This window comes from Muntiacus reevesi, chromosome 2 (genome assembly GCF_963930625.1).
Source record: "Muntiacus reevesi chromosome 2, mMunRee1.1, whole genome shotgun sequence".
Lineage (NCBI taxonomy): Eukaryota > Metazoa > Chordata > Mammalia > Artiodactyla > Cervidae > Muntiacus > Muntiacus reevesi.
This window is the reverse complement of record NC_089250.1, coordinates 190,610,957-190,634,920: the sequence shown is the minus strand read 5'-3', so window position 1 is coordinate 190,634,920 and position 23,964 is coordinate 190,610,957. Positions and strand designations below refer to the sequence as shown.

The 23,964-nt window shown below is 41.4% G+C and overlaps 1 protein-coding gene across 1 annotated transcript in view; it reads right to left on the bottom strand.

The window, feature by feature from the left end:
- The window catches only part of SHISA9 (shisa family member 9), a 341,393-nt gene that overhangs the window by 303,771 nt on the left and 13,658 nt on the right, over nt 1–23,964 (bottom strand). Inside the window, exon 2 of the mRNA XM_065920299.1 lies at nt 22,706–22,833. Within this exon, the coding sequence (XP_065776371.1) occupies nt 22,706–22,833 (128 nt within the window). The remainder of the gene's footprint in view (nt 1–22,705; nt 22,834–23,964) is intronic.

The window sequence follows — 23,964 nt, the reverse complement described above, 5'->3', positions numbered from 1 at the left end:
CTAACCCCCAAGGTGACTGTATTTGGAGATGATAAAGAAGATGACGAGATGGTTGGATGGCATCATTGACTCAATGGACATGAGTGTGAGCAAACTCTGGGAGATAATGAAGGACAGGGAGACCCAGCATGCTGCAGTCCATGGGGGTGCAAAGAGTGGGACACAACTAAGTGACTGAACAACAACAACAAAAAGAGATGATAAAGGTTAAATGAGATTGTAAGGCTGGGGCCCTAATCCAATAGGGTTGGTGCCCTTCTAAGAAGAGATTTGGGGCTTCCCAGATGGCACAATTTGGTAAAGAATACATCTGCCAATGCAGGACATGCAAGTGACGTGGGTTTGATCCCTGGGTAGGGAAGATCCCCTGGAGAAGGAAATGGCAACCCATTCCAGTATTCTTGCCTCGAGAATCCCAGGGACAGAGGAGTCTGGTGGGCTACAGTTCATGAGGTCACAAAGAGTCACACGTGACTGAGCAGGTGCGCGCGCGCGCACACACACACACACACACACACACACACACCAGAGATCTCTTCTTCTGTCCACCAGGTGAGGATGCAGTGAGAAAGCAGCATCTGTAAGGCAGGGTGAGTGCTCTCACTAGGCACCAAATTGACCAGCACCTTGATCTTGGACTTGCCAGCCTCCAAAACGATAAGAAAATAAGTTTCTACTGTTTAAGCAACATACTCTATGGTATTTTGTTATGGTAGCCTGAGCAGATGAAGACATCTACTGGTAAGCAAAATAAGCAAGGTGTGAAAGTGTTTACAAGTGTTAATAAGTATCTTCAGAAGAACAGACAATAAGCTTATTACAGTGATTGCTTCTGAGGAGGAGAACTGTGGCCTGGAGGCTAGGGGACACCTTGTGTTTATACCCTTTAGTACCACTTCATTTTTTTCTACATATTCATGTTGACTATTCAGATAGATGAATGCATTAATTTTTTAGAAGCACTGAATGCAGAAAGCAAGAGCACACTGCCCAGAGGCTGGCTAAGCTGTCCTTCTGGGGAAATCTCCAGCTCCACCAACCACCTAAAACTCAGTTGCTGAAAGTCTAACAGATATGCAATGCTAGAGTTACAGACACAAAGAACAAACGGGTGTTTGCCAAAGAGGAGGGGATGAGGGGAGGAAAGAAAGAGGTGAGGGAGATTAAGAAGCACAGAATTCTAGGTGCAAAATAAATGAGTCACCAGTATGAAATGTACAGTGTAGGTAGAGAATGTGCCTAACAGCTATGTAATATCTTTGTATGGTGACAGATCATAACTAGACTCACGGTGATCATTTCGAAAAGCATAGAAATACTGCATCACTCTGTTGTGTAACAGGAACTAGCCTAGTGTTGTAGGTCAGTTACACTTCAAAAACAAAGTCATAGAAAAAGAGATCAGATTTGTGGTTACCAAAGGCAGGGGTGGAGGAGAATTAGATGAAGGGGCTTCCCCAATAGCTCCGTGGGTAAAGAATCTGCCTGCAATGCAGGAGACACAGGAGATGTGAGTACGATCCCTGGGTTGGGAAGGAACCCTGGAGGAGGAAATGGCAACCCGCTCCAGTATTCTTGCCTGGGAAATCCCATGAACAGAGGAGCCTGGGTGGCTACAGTCCATGGAGTTGCAAAGAGTCAGACATGACTTAGCAACTAAGCACATGCACAGTCAAAAGTTACAAACATCCAGTTATAAGATAAATAAGTACTGGGATGTAATGTACATGTGATAAATCTAACACTGCTACATGTTACACACAAAAGTTAAGAGAGTAAACCCTAAAAGTTCTCATCAAAGGAAACTTTTTTTTCTATTTTTTTAATTTTGTGTCGATACGACATGAGGGACGTTCACTAAACTTCTGATAAGCATTTCAGGTTGCATGTAAGTCAAATTGTTATGCTGTACATAAACTTATACAGTGCTGTATGTCAATTATATCTCAATAATACTGGCAGGAAAAAAAAAAGTACTATAAGTAAATGGCAAGAGACACTCCCCAGAGGTTTGGGTGAGCTGTCCTAGTGGGACATCCTCAGCTCCACCACCGACCTAAAAGTCAATCCCTAAATCTCCAAAAAAACATGCAACGCAAAGGCAGTGGTGGACTTGCATAACCCAGGGGGTTGAGCTGTGGTTCTTGGGAGGACCAGCTAATTGTATGAGGGTGAAAAAGTGAAAGTTGCCCAGTCCGAGCAACTTATCAACTCTTTGCGACCCCATGGACTGTAGCCTGCCAGGCCCCTCTGTCCATGGAATTCTCCAGGCAAGAATACTGGAGTGCGTAGCTATTCCCTTCTCCAGGGGATCTTCCCAACCCAGGTATCAAACCCATGTCTCCTGCATTGCAGGTGGATTCTTTACCATCTGAGCCACCAGTACCTAATGGTATTTTCTGCTCAGGTTATAACAGTGATCTCAGAAATGACATCATTAGGGTAAGGTACAAATAAATAAGTCCCACTACCCTCCAGCCAGTCCATACTATGCCAGGGGGTGGGCAAGTAGGTGAACCCCATTGTGGGATTATCCATGGCACCAAGTAGGAATTTCACAGAGCTATTCACTGGAATCCTGTCTTGTGCAGAAATCTAAGGCCAGAGGCAGCAGCTAAAATCATGCCCAGCCAAAATTACCCACAATGGCTGTTTCTCTGGTTGAGCACCAGATGAAGTAAGTGGCTTCTGTTTGGTGGCCAAGTTATATGAAAAATGCATATCTTTAAATGCTAGAATCACACTCAGGAGAAGCTCGTGGGAAGTGAGTCTGTCTGCGGCAAAAGCAGACTCATGTCTTCCGTCTCACTCTGAGCATATGCTCATTGTGTGGAAGGGTGAGCAGAAATACTCACGTTATTTATGTTGTGCGCTCTCTCTCTCTCTCTCCCCCCCTCACGCCCCCTCTCCCATTTGCTTCTCCCCATCCCTGACCTGAGATCACAGAATAGAATTCACATGTCTTAAAGGCACTTCTGTCTCTCTCTACTCCATAGTAAGGTAAGAAAAGATGGCATTGGACTGACCTGGCTCTTCCTCCAATCATGGAAACTTAGAGAATTATTATCATCAGATCCCAACTGTTCAAGCATCCGGTTTCCTAGCAACCCTCAAAACGCTTTGGTGAAGGGTTAGAACGAGGACTTTATGGGTAAGCGGGTAAGGTAGCTGCAGCTGTGTTGGAGATGGCTTGGGAGCTTCCCCGAATTGTCTTAAAAGGCCATTCTCATCCATCATCCCAGCAACCCAACAAGACACTGTTAGTCACAAAAGTGATGTAAGGCAGCCCAGCCGCTCAACACTCCCAGAGGCGCATGTCTAAATTTCTTAACCTGGACTCGGGGGCCTTCCATTCATCAGTTTCATCACTCTTCACTTCCGTGGGCAGCCCCTCCATCCCAGCAAGGCTGCTTCCTCTCCATCCACCTTTGCAGCCTTCTCTGAACGTCTTCGTCTATACACCCATGTTTCTACCCACATCTCCTTCTTTACCAACCACATCCCCTCCACCCATCCCACACCTCATGTTGTTGTTGTTTAGTAGCTAAGTCATGTCTGACTCTTTGCAACCCCATGGACTATAGCCAGCCAGACTCCTCTGTCCATGGGATTTCCCAGGCAAGAATACTGGAGTGGGTTGCCATTTCCTCCTCCAGGGAATCTTCCCGACCCAGGGATTGAACCCGAGTCTCCTGCTTTGGCAGGCAGGTTCTTTACCACTGAGCTGCCTAGGAAGCCCACCCACACCTCACACCATCCTTCTAATCACTTGACTGCCTTCCCCTAGGAATGCTTTCCCTTAATCACTTAACTCTGACTACTGCTGGAGACATCGTATAGGTTTCATTATTATACCTAATTAGAGATACAGGGCAAATTCATCCCACAAGAGCTAAGCCACAGAGGAGGAAAACAACGCAGGAAAGATGGCCAGGCAGCATCTGGATGTTGGCAGAACTGAGTGGTCTGAAGGGACTCAGGCAGATATCAAGGCATATATAAACTCAGAAGAGTGATCAGACAAAAGATGGGATTTGTTTGGACCTTGGTTTCTCTCTCTGAATACTCAGCATCTATCCCTGCATTTTCTGCCCAGAGTCTCAATTTCATTTTTGAGACTTTTGTCTTTCTCCCCGTGTGCAATCTTGGACTGTCAATCAAGGTACCAGCCCTCCCTAGCCAAGGTTGAACATGTGACTCAGTGTGGGCTAGACAGACACTCCCCAGGACCTTATATTTAAGTGGAGTAGGCACAAAAAAGAAAAATGGTTATAATGATTGATGTCTGCAGGGGAGCTTTGATGAGACCACAGATTGGCTCAAGCCACCAGCCCTGGTTAGAGCTGCCCTGATTCTTACTATGCCAAGCTTTGTTCTTCAAATGCCCCTTCAGTTCAATGAACCATCCCATATTCTTCAAAAGAGCTCCCTTTTTGCTTAAGTCTCATAGCACTGACTTCTGTTACTTATTTTTAATTTCTTTTATTTTTATTTTTTGGCTGAGTTGTGTGCAGCAGGCATGCAGGATCTTAGTTCCCTGACCAGGGATTGAACCCATTCCTCCTGCACTAGATGTACAGAGTCCCAACCACTGGACCACCAGGGAAGTCCCTGATTTCTGTTATGTATAGCCAAATCACCCTGATATGGACTATTTACATCGAGCCTTGAAAGATGACAGAAACTAGCATGCACAGAGAAGAGGAAAGAGAATTGTTAATAGCTTTGTCCTCCACTTGCTCTTTTAGGCCGCTCTAAGGGGTTGGCTCGGAGAAGAAATGGCACCCCACTCCAGTACTCTTGCCTGGAGAATCCCATGGACGGAGGAGCCTGGTAGGCTGCAGACCATGGGGTCACTAAGAGTTGGACATGACTAAGCAACCTCACTTTCACTTTTCACTTTCATGCATTGGAGAAGACAATGGCAACCCACTCCAGTGTTCTTGCCTGGAGAATCCCAGGGGCGGCGGAGCCTGGTGGGCTGCCGTCTATGGGGTCGCACAAAGTCGGACACGACTGACGCGACTTAGCAGCAGCAAGGGGTTGGCTAATAACTTTGAAAAGGGCACACTCCATATCAATGTTGTTGTTGTTGTCTTAGTCACGAAGTTGTGTCCAATTCTTTTGTGACCCTATGGACTGTAGCCCTTCGGGCTCCTCTGTACGTGGAATTTTCCAGGCAATGATACTGAAGTGGGTTGCCATTTTCTCCTCCAGGTGATCTTCCCAACACAGGAATTGAACCGCATCTCCTGCACTGGCAGGCAGATTCTTTACCACTGAGCCCCCTATCAATGATAGGGAAAATTAATAGGGAAGCACCCTATCAATGAGGTCTGCCTCAAACCAGAAAGAATTGCCTTGGGAAATAATAAGTCTACCACCAGGGAAGGTGATTAAGTCAGACGGAGTAAACATAAACCCAGCAGCATTCTTCTAAGTTAGTTCTCCAGTATCTCCTTTCTTCCACATATATCAATCATTGCTCCACAAAAAGATATTTAATAGATCTATCAGTTTGAAAAACACTGAAATGAATGCAATTATAAATGGCTTTATTACTTGTATTCTCAGTCTTTAAGGTGCCAATAAGATACATTGAGAATCTCCAAGAGGTAGAGAGAGCATGTAGCAATTCCCAAATTTATTTGGGCAAGAAACTAAAGGACCAGTGTTCAGTGAAACACCCACTGGGAAGCTAATAGAGGGACAGAGCAGTCCTGGGACACACGAGAACAGATGTAAAGCCCCTAACACAGTGCCTGGCACATAGTGAGTGCTCAAAATTGCAGCTATAATCTCTACAGACACCTCAGAGATACTGCAGGCTCAGTACCAGATGATTGCAATAAAGTGAGTATTGCAATAAACAAGTCACACAAATTTCTTGGTTTTCCAGTGCATATAAAAATCATGTTTACACTAGCCGGTAGTGTATTAAGTGTACAATAGCATCATATCTGAAAAAAATGTACATACTTTAATTTTAAAATATTTTATTGCTGAGAAACACTAACCATCATCTAAGCCTTCAGAAAATCGTGATCTTTTGCTGGTGAAGGATTTGAAATATGACAAGAGTTACCAAAATGTGAGACAGAGACACAAAATGAGCAAATGCTGTTGGAAAAAATGCTGCTGACATACTTGCTTGACTCAGGGTTGCCACAAACCTTCAGTTTAAAAAAAAAAAAAAAAAGCAGTATCTTTTTATGGTTGAACAATACTTTATTGTATATATGTACCACATCTTCTTTATCCATTCACTTGTCAATGGACATTTAGGTTGCTTCCATGTCCTGACTATTATAAATAGTGCTACAATGAATATTAGGGTGCATGTATCCTTTCAATTAATTGTCACTAATTAGCTGTCCCTTAAATGTGTTTTAATGCAACACTGTAAATCAACTATACTCCAAAAAAAAGTTTTAATGCAGTATCTATAACGTGCAATAATGCAAAACTTAATAAAACAAGACATGCCTGTAATTAATATCTCACTTTGTTCTCATTTCTGCATATCATTTCTCCACATTTAGGAATATGACCTCATCCCCTCCCTCACCAGACTCTAGCCCCCTTGGGCTTCCTTTGGTTCCACAGATGAAGTAGTTTACAGCCTCAGGACCTTTGCACATTCTGTCTTCTCTGCCTTCACTTTCCCCTGTGCTTCACTTGGACAGATCCTTCTCACTCATCCTTGGGTCTCACGTGAATTGTCACCCCCTCAGTGAGTTAGCCCTGTTATCCTTAATCCCATCATCTTCCTTGTTTCCTCCTACACTTAGCACAAGTAATATCTCTTCTACTTATTTAATCTATTAGATTTGCGAACAGTCCTATCCCCCCTCAACTGTAGACTCCAGAGGTCAGAAACCTGGCAGGATTTTGCTCCATTAGCACAGTGTCTAACTAGATCTAAAAAGAAAAAGATTTGTTGAATACATGCATAAGACAGAAGTAATTCCCTATATAAAGGATGGGCTTCCCAAGTGGTATAGTTGGTAAAGAATCCAGCTGCCAATGAAGGAAACACAACAATGATTTTTTTAAAGATCAAAAGTATACTATTGAAATATTCAGTTCTAGGTTGACTTTCCTATAGGAAACAAAGGAATGTAGTTCTGTTATGTAGTATTATGGTAGAATGACTTGTTACATGTAAATAGCTTAAAGAACCTAGAAGAACAAAGGGTTGTAATATGCCTCAGACTATCCACTCATGTATTCATCCATTCATTAAAGATATGCTAATCACCTACTACACATCCAAACACCATATGTTGGGTACTATGCATTGAGGCATAGTACCCAGTCCATCAAGTGGGTTTATATTCCCTCAGTTTATATTCCATTTATCTTCCCTCATTAAAAATATCATAAGTGCTTTGACTTAAAGGGCTTATGTCAATATGAGTATAAATACAAGGCAAACAACAGTATACTCCTAGCCAGCTCTCACAGCAGACACAGTTAATCAACCACAGCACTCATGCCCACTGGGTTTGAATCTAACCTAAAAATCCCTTCCAACACTTTTCTTCAGGCAGCCCCTTCCCAGCACCCAAAAGGGAATCTGTTTGCCTACTTTGGGTAGAAGAAAGAACCCAGGTTTTAAAGTCAGACTACAGTGTATGAGATGGTTGGATGGCATCACTGACTCAATGGATGTGAGTTTGAGCAGGCTCCGGGAGTTGGCGATGGACAGGGAACCTGGCGTGCTGCAGTCCATGGGGTCGCAGAGTCAGACACAACTGAGCAACTGAACCAATACTAATGCAGTGTATTTGAATCCATGCATCATAAGAATAGCTTCTGATACATGGTATCTGATATCTATATCTGTTTACTCCGTCAGATATAGCTAACCTCAGCCACCATACCAGCTCATTAAGAGAATTAAAGGAGATAATACATTGGAAACACCTGGCAGACAGCGTCCAATAAATGCTAACTATTGGTGTTATTACACTTACCCAAGTAAGCCTCATAAAGTGTTTCACATACCGTGATGCTTAACAAAATGGGCTGACGTGAACAATAACCTGCTGAAACAGCCACAACAGGATACAAAACTGGAAAACCAGGCAAAGGGAACCAACAACGATGTCCTCTGTCTGCACCCTTTCCCCATCATGACATATCCCATTTCTTCCCCATACTTTTACTAAAAAGTATCCTGGAGGGCAGAGGATGCTCAGAGCATTCGTGATGGAAAATTCAGAGACTGCATCTTTTGTTCTTGAGTGCTTTTCTTAGCTTGACCTGATTTTGCTCCGAGGGTGAGGATTATAAGATCGGTGGCATATTGGGGGCATTTTGGAATTCAGAGTCAAAAGGTAGGTAAATACTTGATCTTAACCATAGATGTTATACCCAGGGTTTATGGAGGACTGCCCAGTTATGGGATATGAAATGAATCTGTGGATCTGCTGTTTATTTTTTTCCTTTGTATCCACCATCTCCTCCCTCTGGATTTTAAGACTTCCTTTTAAATATAATAATTAAATGTGGAACATAGCTGTTGGGGATTTAATAGTCTGCTTGGCAATATTTGAAAATCAACATTATAATCCTAAGCAGGCTGTTATTACGGTTACTTGGCATACACCGGAGTTGAGTTTTTTTAATTGTGCACATCAATACAACATAGTTATTTCAAAAGTGTTAAATACACCCAACTCCCTCTTTAATTTGCTTTCGCGGTGATGAAGTTGAGAGCCATGATGGAGAAGGGATATCGTGGGGGACCTAAGACACAGGCAAGTCCAAAGAAAGGACATGGGAGAAAACGCCATTGAAAACAGTCAGTTGTGCTCAAACTGGTGGACTGGTCATAATTTCCAGGTGATGCTGGAATGTGTATTCATGATCTTTTTATTATATGTAATTTCTCTAGGCATGCAACTTGGCATTTGCTAAACTTTGATAACTGCACTAAAAGTTTAGTCCATAAGAAATAAAACCCTGGAGAAGTGACAAGAAAAAGTGTGAGTAGCAATTACTTGAGAAATGTGCTCAGTGTTGTATTTTCTTATATTCATCTTTATTTATTTATCTATTTTGCTTCATCGGGCCTTAGTTGTGGCACAGAGAATCTAGTTCCCTGACCACGGATTGAATCCTGGCCCCCTGCATACGGAGCATGGAGTCTGAGCCACTGGGCCACAGGGAAGTCCCTCAGGGTTGTATTTTGACAGTACTTGTTTCACAGTTTTTTTATTGAGCACCTAATATAGAGAGATAAACAAGTTCCCTGGTCTTATGGAGCTGACCTTTGGGTGGGGAAGATACTAAAGAAACAAATGAACAAGATGATGTTTAGGTAGTGATATGAGCTATGACAAAAAGAAAATGGTGACCTAATAGAGAGTTATGGTGGTGGGATTCCATATGCAGGGTGAGCTACTTTCTATAGGGAGGCTTCCCTAGGGAGATAACTATTTAGCAGAGACCTAAATGATGCAACGAGTAGGGCAAGGCAGAGGGAAAAGCAAAAAGAAAGTCCTTACCTAAGGAAAAAGCAATCCTGGTTCATTTAAATAAGAAAAAAGAGAGCTCCCTGTGGTCAAGTGAATGAGACAGTGTTTGGGCCAGGTTATGCGAGACCAAGTAGGCAAGTGAGGAGTTTGTTGTCACTATTGCAACAGAAATGGGCAATGCAGAGCTCAGTTGCAGAGTTTTAAGCAGGAAGTGGCATAATGAAAGTCAGGCGAAGACCCCAAAATGTCACTATGGCCCAAATTACCCAATGCCAAATGCAAGGGCACTAGACCTGTGGTTTGGGTTTGGAATTCTAGTCCTTGTTCTGCCATTTAGCCAGTGCTGTTAGCTTAGACTGGTCACAGCTAGTTAAGTGGCCGGGCTTCACTAGTTTATTCACCAAGTAATTACTCACTGTCTACTGTGTTGGAAAAGATCCTGATGCCGGGAAAGATTGAAGGCAAGAGGAAAAGGGGACGACAGAGGATGAGATGGCTGGATGCCACCACTGATTCGATGGACATGAGTTTGAGCAAGCTCCGAGAGTTGATGATGGACAGGGAAGCCTGGCATGCTGCAGTCCACGGGGTCACAGAGAGTTGGACACAACTGAGTGACTGAACTGAACTGGACTGTTTTCAGGTTTAAATGTTGGGAATAGAGATACACAGAGAAGAGCTCACAGTCTGGTAGAATAAAATCACAACAGAGTTAGCACACTTCTGGATACATTTGAGTATCCCGGCTAAAGAGGCAATAGACCCAAGGTGGTTTTTCTAAAAGTTAGATGAGATAACCTAAGCACTGGAAACTGTGGGTAATTTATAATGGTAGATTTTGCTTATAGAAATCAGCATTCTTTCCTATGCAAGTGACAGAAACCCAACTCAAGCTGATTGAGTTTGAAAGAAATTTGTTCTGTTACCGAAAGGCCCCTGGCTTCAGGTATGGCTGGATCCAGGAACTCAAACAATATGAGAACTAACCTCATTCTCTCCCCTTTCCATTCTGCCTTTCTCTTCCAGGTCTTTATTCCATGGCAGGATGCTCCCTCCCCTTGTGATGGCAAGGCAGCTTCAAGCAGCTCCAGGTATGCAGCCTACCTCCTAGCAACCCTAAGTGATCTTTCTCCCCAGCAGTTCAACAACATGATAGACCTTATTCACATTGAAATAAAATGAAATGGTCTCATTTACATAGAATTAATAATCATTATGACTGGAGATTATTTTGTATCTACGAAGAGGCTATGATTAATGACAGAAGCAAGATTTCCAGCACCACATTATGTGAAGAGGTTCATAATTATATGTATAATGGTGGTGGTTTAGTCACTAAGTTGTATCCAACTCTTGCGACCCCATGGACTGTAGTCTGCCAGGCTCCTCTGTCCATGGGATTTTCCAGGCAAGAATCCTGGAGTGGGTTGCTATTTCCTTCTCCAGGGGATCTTCCCAAGCCAAGAATCAAACCCACTTTTCCTGCACTGCAAGCAGTGAGCTATGAGGGAAGCCCATAGGTATAATACTCATGTAAATTAAATAATAATGAATACATGTTTAAAGAACCATGCCAGGATCTGAACCCTACCCACCTCTATGCTTATTAGCAGAACAAAAATCTTCATAATGAACAATTTTTTAAAACATGCTTATACAATGGTGACCATTTTGTAATATACAGAAGTGTTAAGTCACTACATTGTGTACCTGGAACTAACATGGTGGTGTGGGTTAATTATAGTTCAATGAAAAAATGAAGCAGGATCAGGGGTTAACTTCAATCATTGTTCTAGTCTATGGATTTGGGGAAAACAGCCTTATTTGTATTTTCTTTAAACAGAGGCAATATTCTCGCATGTCTTTAAGTGTACATCTTATGTGTAACTGAACCACTTTACTAAACAGTAGAAATCAACCCCACATTGTAGGAAAAGTTAACACTCTGAGCTCCCAAGGCAGGGGTCCTGGGTTCAATCCCTGGCCAGGGAACTAGATCCCACGTGCTGCAACTAAAGATCATGTGTGCTGGCCACAACTAAGACCCAGCACAACCATAAATAAATAAATATATTTTACAAAAAAACACACAACATTGTAAATCAATTACACTTCAGTGAAATAATGTTTTTAAAGTGCCCATTCTTGTCTTCACTAATACAATTTTTAACATATTAAACATACAATTTCTCTCTTAAAAGGAAAACATGCTTATACAATGCCCCTGCCAGCTATTATCAAAGGACTGTTTGACTGAGGACCTTCCTTGATCTTGAATATATGCACTAAATATTTTTAAACAATGCCTCTGAAGAATGAGGTGCTTTCTTCATTCCTTTTTAATACTTAATAAAGGAAATCAAAAATTACATGCTGCCCTTACACAACTTTCAATTCATGGGCTTTGGGCAGTTCAATATTTTGTTAAAATATCTGAGTATCTGAATATTTTAAACAGCTTCCTTTAGATAACAGATAAGGCATCAAACTAAGGAGGAACTGCATCAATAACTATGAAGTCCATCTCTGTGTTTCACATCCTTAAGTCCATTTCCAAGAACTGCCAAGTAAACGTGTATCTGTGATCAGTAATTGTGTCCTAAATTTTCAATTTTAAATAGCAATTCTTCCACTTTTCATCATTCTGAATTAACAACCATATCAATATCTCAGCTAATTTGCTTGCACAACTTTTAAAATAATCCTATTTATTTATTTATTTTTGGCTGCCCTGGGTCTTCATTGCTGTGCACGTTTCCTCTAGTTGCAGGGGCTACTCTTCACTGTGATGCACAGGCCTGTCACTGCTATGGCCCCTCCTGTTGCGGACCAGTCTCTAGAGTGTGCGGGCTTCAGTAGTGGAAGCCTGTGGGCTCAGTAGTTGCAGCTCCTGGGCTCCACAGCACAGGCCTCAGTAGAAGTGGCACACGGGCTTTGTTGCTCCGCGGCATGTGGGATCGTCCCAGATCAGGGATAGAACCTGTGTCTCCCGAACTGGCGGGAGCATTCTCCACCCTGAACCACTAGGGAAGCACAATAATGTTTTCTAAACAGTATTAACTTCACACGTTTCATGGCTGCGTCACTTTAGAAAGAAGAACAGAACCCATACATTTTCATGTACTTCAGTTTCATTATTGGCAAAATGCAAAGAATGGACTGACCTTAAGCTCCATGAAATCATATATACATATATATATATATATATATATACACATACATACATATATACCTACGTACATATATTTGCATACACACATACACAATGCCAATCTCCATATCCCTAGCACTAAGCATGTAGTAGGTACTCAATACATACTCATCCAATGAGCAAACCATTTAAGAAATGATCAGTAATCCCCCAAAATGTAAGTCTATGTTCTCACTTTCAACTGACTGGAGGCCAAGAAAAAAAAAGAGAGAAAGAGAGAGAGAGAAAATATAAGGATGCTGGAATGAGGTGTTTCAAAAAATCAATTTCATTCAGTTTAGGAGTTGTATTTTATTTTGAGAGCTATACCTAACCTAAATGTTTGGTGTTACAATGCCCATATCATTTGTGAAATGAAGCTGATTGTTTTTCATAGTTACTTTTTAGATCATTATCTTCCTTAGCAAAATTGAAAGCACTCTATGTTGGTCCTTCCATTCTTGTTTTTGTTTTTGTTTTAATTTTTGGCCACCTTTGAAACCAAAACTGTGGTAAACCAAAGGCAAAATGACTCCCAAAGTTCCTTCTAGCTCTGAAATTCTATAAGATAGACTTCTTGCTGGGTGACTTGAATAAATACATCCAGGGTGTAATTCAGAACCATGGACAAATCTCAGAGAAGGCCCATCTCCCTAGACTAAGGGCTGGATTTCAACGTGTAAAATCCAGGCTCTGCTTTGAGCATGGCTGTCTTCATGTGAGCACACAACTCCAGGCCTAATACCTAAATTAATGAGTCTAAGTCTCCATTCAATGAAATATTCAGATTATGATTACATTTAGTTTCATTAACTGCATTCTCAGACTAATGTGACGGGATTTCCTTTCCAACTTGTAATTAACTTTACTGAGAATTCTTAATTGGGATTTTTTTCCTAAAGCCTTATTACAAATTCTTTTAATATATGCATTATGGTATTAACTATGTTGCTTAATTTTATATTGGCTGTAATTTTAAAAAGAAGAAAATATTCAGGGACTCCCGTGGCAGCTCAGTGATTAAGACTCTGTGCTTCCATTGCAGGGATCGCAGGTTTGATCCCTGGTCAGGCAAAAAAGATTCCACATGCTCAGAAAAGGGAAAAGAAAACAAAGAAGAAGAAAATACTCAATGCTAATCTCCAAGAACAGCAAGCTGACCTGAACTCAGAGACTGTTCTGCAAAGAATCTGTGCTCAAATCTGAAAGCTGATCCTGAAGTTTTGGGCTTCCCACATCAGACATGGCATTTTAACTTTCCTGCCAAAAGCAGTGTGACCCTAAATGACCAAATCCTCTTCTCCCCTTATATAATTTGTATAAAACCAATCAGACATGCAAGAGAGATCTATATTCTAGGACTGATTTCTCAATCAAAAGCAAGCAAAGTCAGTACATAAAAATCTTCTGCTTTCTTTCACTCTGGTTCTTGGAAAGTTGTTGGGAACTATTTCTCTCACAGAACAAAATACCTGTTTCTCAGGAAAATCTGTCCTCATTTCCCTTCCCTTCCCATCAGCCCCAGGTGTTTTGAGGAGACCGGCATGATGCTCCCATGACATTCTGTACTGACTCCCATCACGCTGTTTGCAAGTACCTGTTTTCCCTTCCATCTCCCTGACTGCATCACAGGCTCCAGAAGGATATTTCTTATTTTTCTTTCACTCATCCTCATACCTCCAGTTTTCACAGAGCATTGCCTGACACATAGCAGAATTTTAGTAAATTTTAGTTCAGTGTTGATGAAGACATGGAAATATTAATGACAAGAAAGCAAAGATTGGTGAATATCTGAATCTTCCAGAAATTATGACTCTATCCAGTTGGTCCATTTCAAAGATGTGTGCCATCTAATACAGTGATTCTTAGTGAGGATCAATAAATAAAAGGGGAGAAGGAGAAAAGACATAACCTGGTACATCATCCACTGCATGTCCCTGGAAGACATGAGGAAAGTCATGAATACAATTCATGCCTGAATCCATGTCTATGCTCTGAAGTGTTCATTGCTCTGTCATTTCTGACTCTTTGCAACCCCATGGACTATAGCCTGCCAGGCTCCTCTGTCTGTGGGATTCTCCAGACAAGAATACTAAAGGGTAGGTAGGTAGGTAGGTAGCCATTCGCTTCTCCAGGGGATCTTCCCAACCCAGGGATGGAACCCAGGTTTTCTGCATTGCAAGCAGATTCTTGACCATCTCAGCCACCAGGGAAGCCCTAGGATCTGAACTCCTTACCAAATATCTCAGGGGCCTTGAGCAGATTATTTAAACTCTCAGTGTCCTAGTTTCCTCATCTATAATATGGGGGTGCAGTACATATTTCAATTATTTCATGGATTGTTGTGAGAAGGAAAATGCATGCATGTAGTAGGTGCAGAACAAATGTTATTATTTCATGTATTCCTCTCATTTTTAATCCACGCTGTCAATCACATAACAAGCATGTTGCATCTTTTAGTCCCCATACCTAAATAGAAACACTCTCCCAAAGGAGCTGGATAGGCTTTCCCTAGAATGGAAAGAGTAGAACTTGGCATCTTTTAAACTAAACCAGACACTGTGATAAGCACTTGGGCTTTCTTTACAAATAGTCCTACAGCTGGTTGGAAGCACTTTGGAAAGGCAATGTAGATCCAATTAGGCAAAGCCATGTGGCCAGCATTAGTAGCAATTTTTGAAAAGAGCCCAGGAGATGACTTACAGAAAGTGCTAATTTTTTTTCTTTTAAGGGCTCTGTTTCTGTTGCTTGTGCATACACACACACACATACAGACACACACACAAAATCTCATTTTTCTAGGTGGAAATACAAGGCATGTTTGGGGCCAGACAGATTTCTATGGGACTGGTCTGCTAGTGTAAGTAAATATTAAAATCAACACTCAGAACAAAAGCTCATGTGTTTTAATGGGACTCAAAGAAAAACATAAGACAGGAACAAATGGCTAAGAATGGGACAGCTGCTGCACCCTAGTTATTTCTTCGGGAAAGAGTTGACAGTTTCTTCAGTTCTCATTTACATCAGAAACAGTAGTAGAAAACACACACACACAAATGGGGTTATCAACAGGCAGCATGAAAATGTGTTCACTGTGAAGACAACTGCACAATAAATGCATGCTGATGAGCATTACTGGCCCCTAGTCTATGGACCACCTTAGCATCAATGCTCAATCATTCCCCAAATAATAACAGTAACAATCAATGCATATGTTACCGGGCATTACACTAAATCCTTTGTATGTGTTAATTCCTTTATCTCCAAAACAAACTTGTAAAGTAGATGTTATTTTACTCTTTTCAGTGAATGGAAAACTGAAGCTTACAGAATTAAATTAATATTCCCAAGACTCCACAGTTCACAGATGATACAGCATACATACACCCAATCCAACCATGTCCACTTCCCAAGCCCATATCTCCCACGGCCTCACTGCACCATCTCGAAGATAAACTGTCCACTGTCTAATGAGCATCATTATAACACAGGATCCCATCTATAACACTGACTACTTCAGGAGGAAACCAGGGCTCCAATCTAAAACCACACCAAGTGAACTCAGGCCACTGCACTAAACCTAAAAATGTCTTTAGGGACTTCCCTGGTGGTGCAGTGGTTAAGAATCAGCTTTGCAATGCAGCAGACACAAGTTCGATCCCTGGTCAGGGAACTAAGATACAACACACCACGGGGAAAATAAGCCCAAGTCACAACTAGAGAGCCCGTGTGCTGCAACACAAGATCCAACACAATGCAATGAACATCCCACAGGCCACAACTAAGACGCAATGCAACCAAATAAATAAATATTTTCTTTTAAAGTGTTTCTAGTGGATCCAGTGTGGCCCAACTCCCTAACTCTTAGCAACGCTATAATCTACTGACCTGTGTGCAAAACTATTTGCAGTCATAGATCGTCAGATGGAAAGACTACCTGTCCCGTCATTTCAGGAACACGAGTGCTGGTAGCTGTCACTTCTTAGAAGAGAGTTAAAGCCTCATATGAGTTGCAATTAGCCAAGCTTCCTCAAAACTCAAAAATCTCAAAGATCCTGTTAATGCACTCCCCTGGACTTATGGAGCTCCGGCAAGGGATTCACTGATAGACGCATGTAATCATTCATTCAACAAACGTCTGTTGAACTGTGTGTAATTTCTAGGCAGTGGAGGTACAGAAAAGAATAAAACAAATGTAATCCTTGCCCCTACCCCTAGGAAGCTTAAAACAGCAGTCTCCACCGTGCTTCTCAAAACACAGCCTTCTTGGAGACTAGTCCCACCTAAGTCCTGAGAAGGAAACCGAGACATTCTCCATCCTACCCAACTGATTGTTCAGGAGTCTGACAGCTGATTCAGGGGAGCCAGGTCAATGGTTGGTCAGAAACCAACCACATTTTCTCTCTCTGGATAAAGTGAGCTAAAAGACACTGTGATTGAGCATATTAAGGACAGAAACAATAGCGATGCTTTACCCACTCTACCTCCTAAAGTCCCTGAGGTGTCTTGATTCTCATCCTTCCTAAGCCTGGATATTCACCAGAGGATAACCCACATGCCTGCTTAAAGTTCAGGCTACAGACACAGACAGACCTGGGTTTGAATCCCAGCTCCTCTGTGTATTAACTCTGCTCTGGTGGACAAGCTGTTTAACTTTCAATTTTATTATGGATATTTTCAAATATACACAAGTATAGACTAGAATAATAAATCCCCATGTAGTTGGTCACCTGGCTGTAATAACAGTATTATTCCCATTTTGTTTCATCTACCATCCCCCACAATTTTATATATTTCTGGCGATGTTAAAAGTAAATCTCAGTTATCATGCCAGTTCTTTAGTTTCCATGAATCTCGGTTTTCTCCTTCATAAAACAGGGATAACGATACCTCTTCCACAGGCTTTTTCATTTATTGGACAAAAATTTATGGAGCTTCTGTCATGAGCCAGCCCAGTCCTGCCGTGGGGAGTACAGCTGTGACAATATGAAGCTTTTGTTCTTGTGGAGTTTACAATATAGTGAAAGAGGAATAAATTTAAAACATGAGCACGACAACTTCAGAGAATACAAAAGTTATAGAGAGAATAGTGGGGAAGTGGGGAACAGTAGGTGACTTGGGAGGCAGAGGTAGACAAGGACGTCCTCTCTAGTGAAGTGGCAACAGGGGTAACAGATGAGATGCAAGAGGGCTGGGATCCTGTGCTATAGGCAAAAAGCACAGCAGGTGCAAAGGCCCTGAGGCAGGAATGAGCTAGGCTGTTTAAGCGTTGTTTTGCATATTAAAGGAGTTAATATATTCAAAGCCCTTAGCACCTGTGCCTGGCACAAACAAAAGTAAAGGTGTCAGTCACCCAGTCATGTCTGACTCTTTGCCACCCCGTGGACTATAGCCCTCTGCCAGACTCCTCTGTCCGTGGGATTTCCCAGGCAAGAATACTAGAATGGGTTGCCATTTCCTCCTCCAGGGGATCTTCCGGACCCAGGGATCAAACTCCTGTCTCATGTTTCCGGCGTTGGCCAGTAGGTTCTTTACCACTAGCACCACTTGGAAAGCCCTTCTTTTCCTTTACACATTATTACAAAATATTCAGGACAGTTCCCTGTGCTATACAGTAGGCCCGTGTTGGTAATTCCTCCCAATTTTTAGAAAGTATATGGGAATATTCTTTCTAGTATTTCAAAAAAATCGAGTATGGGACATCCTGGGTGCCTTTGTCAATATGGACAAATGAATGAAAATCCATTTAGCCCTAAACATGAGCTGTACAACCTCTTCAGAAACTAACACATGGATCTGCTTTTCATCTGATTCCCCGTAAACCTGCTTGGAAATCGTCCTGGGGGAGGACAGGGTGGGAATAGAAATTGGAATAAGAATCCGGTCTTTCTGATGAGTTCCATGCCCTGAAATAGCAAGTCAGCATTCACCAGAGTTTGGGGTGAGATCTCACTTGCTCAGATTATGCCCGTGAAATAAATACTACAACGTTGACTCCATTCAAAAGTGGAGTTGTATGTTTGTATGGAATGTGAGGGTCCTTTGCCCCATGAATAGATATGAGAGCACAGTCAGGACATCAGCTGGTTCCATTCCAACCCTGAGCAGGTGCATAACTTCACATGAGGTTTTCATGGACACTGGGCAACATTCTTTATACAGTGGCAATAAAGGCTTTGTAATTGCCACTGACTTATTTCATGTTGTTTCCAGCCTTTACCACATCATTAAACAATACTGCACAACCAAAATTCTGCTATCAAGTCAGCTGCAATAACTACAACATAGTATTCTGGATTGAATCCTGGAGCAGAAAAGGGATATCAGAGAAGAAACTAGTGAGATTCAAACAATACCTATCACTTGGCTAAAAATAATGTTGTACGAATGTTGACTTCTTAGTTTTGACATAGGACTATGGTGTACCATAGTCATGTAAGATGTTAATATGAGGGGCAAGTGGGTGAGGGGTACCCAGAACTCTGTGTAGCACCTTTGCCACTTTCCTATAAATATAAAATTATTCCCAAATTAAAACTTTATTTCAAAAGAAGTGTACTTTTAACACAAGCAAGTCGAGAAATGTTGATCCAGGTTGTATTTTGTCCCCACAGTCCCTCACTCAAATCTCACAATCTTGACACTAAAAGAAGCCTATATTTACCCTGGACTCTCAGAAGGTGGGGTTGAGGGGTGTCACTGGCAAGCAGGGCGGCTGGGGTGGGGGAGACAGCACACGTTCACAGTACTTGAGAACAAAATGCGCCTTCAAAAGCAAACTGTAATTACGCAGAAGCCGAGGAGCTTTTGCAGAAAATCACTCTCTCATCTGAATCTACATCCTGTTAATCAAAGAGGTCCAAGCCCTTTTGATTATCAGACTAAATATTTTTAGGCAATAACACTGAATGCCTGAAAAGACCCTGAACAGCATCTGCTGAAGATAAAAAAAGGCGAGTCCTGCCTATATCACAGGAAAAATAAACCATAGGAAACTGATAAAAGTTGGCAAAAAAATTTCCCAATATTGAAGCCTTTTCCTCCCTATTTGCCTTCACTCTAGTCCTTCCCAACTCCTCTCCTTCCAAATATCCAGGTTTCTAGACTGACTGCTGGTTCTCTTAGTGTTTGAACAAAGCATAAGGAAAAGAGCAGAAAGTGATCTAGTGTTAGTATCAAGAGGAGAAGATGATTATTCTCTTAAAGCAATGTCAAGTGGGTCAACAAACAGAGATAAAAATAACATTTAAGTTGGAACTTCAATCAAATCTCACAACTTGAATATTTAGTGAGGAACACCCTAAAAATGGCACAATGTGCCCCTTCTTGTTGTATCACAAATAAATGCATCTTTCCACTTTTTGTAATGGTAAATCTTTGTAGCTCCCATAATGTCCAGAAAAGGGTTTTACATTCATTGCATGCTCGGACTCTTTGTGACCCCATGGACTGTAGCCCACCAGGCTCCTCTGTGCATGGAATTTTCCAGGCAAGAATATTATAGTATGTTACCATTTCCTATGACATTATATTCAGTAGTGGCATTCTAATTCTGGCACCAAGAGCTGGTCTAAGTTTCTGATTTTCAGACAAAATTCCTTCTCTCCTAGTTCTCTATTAGTCAGTGGGCTCTGGAGACTGCGTGGCTTCTTGAACCTTTAAATACTGATAATGTCAGTCACCTAGTTCTTATCTTCTCAATGAACTCCACAAATCATTATTTCTTTTGAACACGTGATTTTCCCCTGTGTCCATAATATGTAAAGAGCTCCTGTAAATCAATAAAAGACAAACACTTCATTACAAGTAAATATTATCACTACCAACTACTGAAGTAATTTGTTATTTAAATTAAACTCATTAATGTAAACCTGTAGAAAAGCTATATGCTCTTATTTTCCTGATATTCCCAAAAATACTACCTAGCAGAACTATATAAAATTAATATCTGTGGTAATTCCTAGGGGAATGCAGTGTTTGTGACATTGTACCTAGAATTCTCCCCTGCAGTTAAAGCTCTAGTGCAATTCTACCCAATAAAATCTTACAAGACACATTTTTTTTTCCCTTGGTGTAAAAGATCACTGATTACTGAAACACAAATATAGACTAAAAGCAAGACTCATAAATAAACCAAGTTAGTCTGTCACAGGAGACTTCTGAAATGTTCAGTACCTAGAGACCCATCTCTGAACCACAATTTATTTTCAGTGCAACTTTAAACAAAAATCCCTTACTAAAGCAAGATTCATTAATGTTGCCTGCCCTTTTGCCTGACGGAGTGGTGTAATTTGAGTGACTTCAATGAGTTTGCTATTCCACTCAAGAGCTGATTCAAAATCATCCTAGAAATTGAAACTTCAAATGAGAAACTTTGAACAGTTACCTTTTCATAGCCAGGGACTCAACACCATTTCAGGCTTTCTCTACTTCATGGTCATATTCACTCACTTATGATATTTAGGACTCATATACACCTAGGTTCAACTTATTTTCCAATGCATTCTGAAAGAGAATGTGCTCATTTCCATCAAAACCAGAATTGGATACGACGATTGCTATATCAGAGTTGGCGCAATTCACCATGCCTTTCGGGGCTGTGAGATTTGGTCATAAGACTTCCAATGACTGGTGTATTTTGCTCTAACATGTGGCTATTTCTCATATCATTTTTATGATCCAGTTCATAAATAAATAATGTCAAGTTATTTAATAGAATGGAACTTAAGACTTTCTACTTTGTAACCCATTTCAAACCACGTACACATCAACTTTGCAAACATACTGCAACATTTCCAAGGCCATGAACAATTATCACCATGCAGAATCAGATAATTTGCATCACCAATGCCAAATTCCATAGACTTATTCCTCTACCCATTGAGCATGAAAATTTGCAACCAAACAGTGCAAAACTATGATTCAGCAAATAAAACACCAATGCTGTTTCTGGTGGAGCTTTAGCAAAGGTAACCCAGACTAGAAAAACGTGCAAAAATGCCAGAACTGTTTCCATTTTTAAAAAACCTCCAGCCACAACTAAATGCATCCTTTAAATTTTCTGGCTTTTATTGTTTTAAACCAAGCCTTACACATTACTTTAATGTGGGGCTTACTTGAAAACATAATTGCTAGGAATAACCATGATAGTACACTACTGTCAAAAACAAAATAATCTTGTTTTTCCCCACTGCCTATAGTCAGTACACAGCTCCATAGTATATATTGTATATACTGACCTTTGAAAGGAAAGAAAATCTTGACCACACTAAGATTCCCAGGTATGCTCTGTCAGCTAAAGAATACCTATTGAAACACAATAGCAAATGCAACTTTTTCCCCCTGGGAGAACAACAGAACAATTTGTTCTGTTGAATCATAAGTACACACCCAAACTAACATAACCACAACTCAAAACCCCCACATACATGCACAGGTATACACACACACACACACACACACACACACACAGAGTTAGTGGATTGTTTATGAAACTCTGGTTTCATGAAAAATAAATCTAATCCTTCTGAACCAGTATCTGTTAGCTGAAAGCCATGTGAAACCTAAAAGTGACAACTGGTCTACCTCAGGAGGCAGACAGATAAGCAAATGAACCATTGGTTAACAGATTACCCAATCAAGATGAACCAACAAAATAGGTTATTGGCTAACAGATTTACTATCTAGGATAAACCAACCAAGTAATTCTTTGGTTAGCTAAGTAACTAACCATGATGACCAGTCAAGAGGGCTAATAGTTAATATATGACCAAGATGAACCTCCAAAGTGGTCTGTTAACAGAAGAACCAACCATGAGAAATCCACCACATGGATGACTCTTTTAATGGAGAAACAAAGTGAAATCTGAGGATGCCACCCACAGTTAGATCCAGAAGAGATAAAATAAATCTTCTTAGTCAACAAAGAGAAGCTCCTCATGGACCCAAACACACACCATGAAATCTGGAGGTGTGACCACCACTTGGGTCACCCAGTGGGACTGGAACTGGATGGCAGTGCTATACTTACGAAGATTATTTATGGGGGTTCTGGTATCCATGTTCTCATAATGCTGGACGTGAACCACAATGTTGAGATCTCTCTCCATGTGGTCAGTGTTGCAGTGGCCCTGGGGCCTCATCACGTCTGCAAGGGCCCTGAAAGGAGAGAAAATTTAAACTGATTCATTCAAAACAATGACTAGCACCTACTTATTCTGAAAAATTGAAAGTGGTTCAGTCGTGTCTGACTCCTTGTACCCCATGAACTGTGGGCTGCTGTTCCCTCCTCCAGGGTATCTTTCCAACCCAGGGATCAAACCCAGGTCTCCCACATTGCAGGCAGAGGATTCTTTACCATCCAAGCTACCAGGGCTTTGGGCTTATGAACAAAAGACAAGACCCCTTTCTCCATGGAGCTGCCATTCTACTTAGGGTAGAGGGGGAAAAGACATAAGTAAATAAGATCACTGCAATCAGAGATTACATAAGGATTTCCTGCAGAAGAATTCATACGTCTCTCATGTTACTGACGTAAGAGCAGTGTTACCCACTTTATAGAGTTATTGAAAGGATTAAATGATGAATATATGTAATATGTCTGCACCTAACAAGTTTAGTCACCCTTTATAACTAATCCTAATAAAAAAAAAAAAATGTTTATTCCCAGGTGGCGCTAGTGGCAAAGAATATATTTGCCAATGCAGAAGATGCAAGAGACATGGGTTTGATCCCTGGGTCAAGAAGATCCCCTGGAGAAGGAAAGTGACAACCCACTCCAGTATCCTTGGGAAATCCCATGGACAAAGAGGAGCCTGGTGGGCTACAGTCCATGGGGTTGCAAAGACTTGGACAGAACTGAGCACAGCTCGGTACTCTTGCTAACCCTAGATACCAACACTTCGGGTGCAGCTACAGCCCAGTATTAGTAACAGTAAGTAACACTTACTGAGTACTTCCCATAAGCCAGGCACTATACTAGTCACATGACAAGCCTTAATTCAATTAAACAGCACATAAACAGGTCATGAGGGTTATTACTCCTTCTTTGCAAATGAGTCAACAAAGACTCAGAGAGGTGAACTGATTCCAATCACTTGAAATGTTCAGAATAGGAAAATCCATACGGAAGCAGATTAGTGCTTGCCAGGGGCTGGGGGTGGGAGGGGAAATGGGAACTCACTGCTAATGAGGGAGGGGTTTCTTTTTAGGGTGATGAAAATGTTCTAGAGTTAGACAGTGGTGATGGTTGCTCAACTTTCTCAAAATACTACAAACCACTGCACTGTA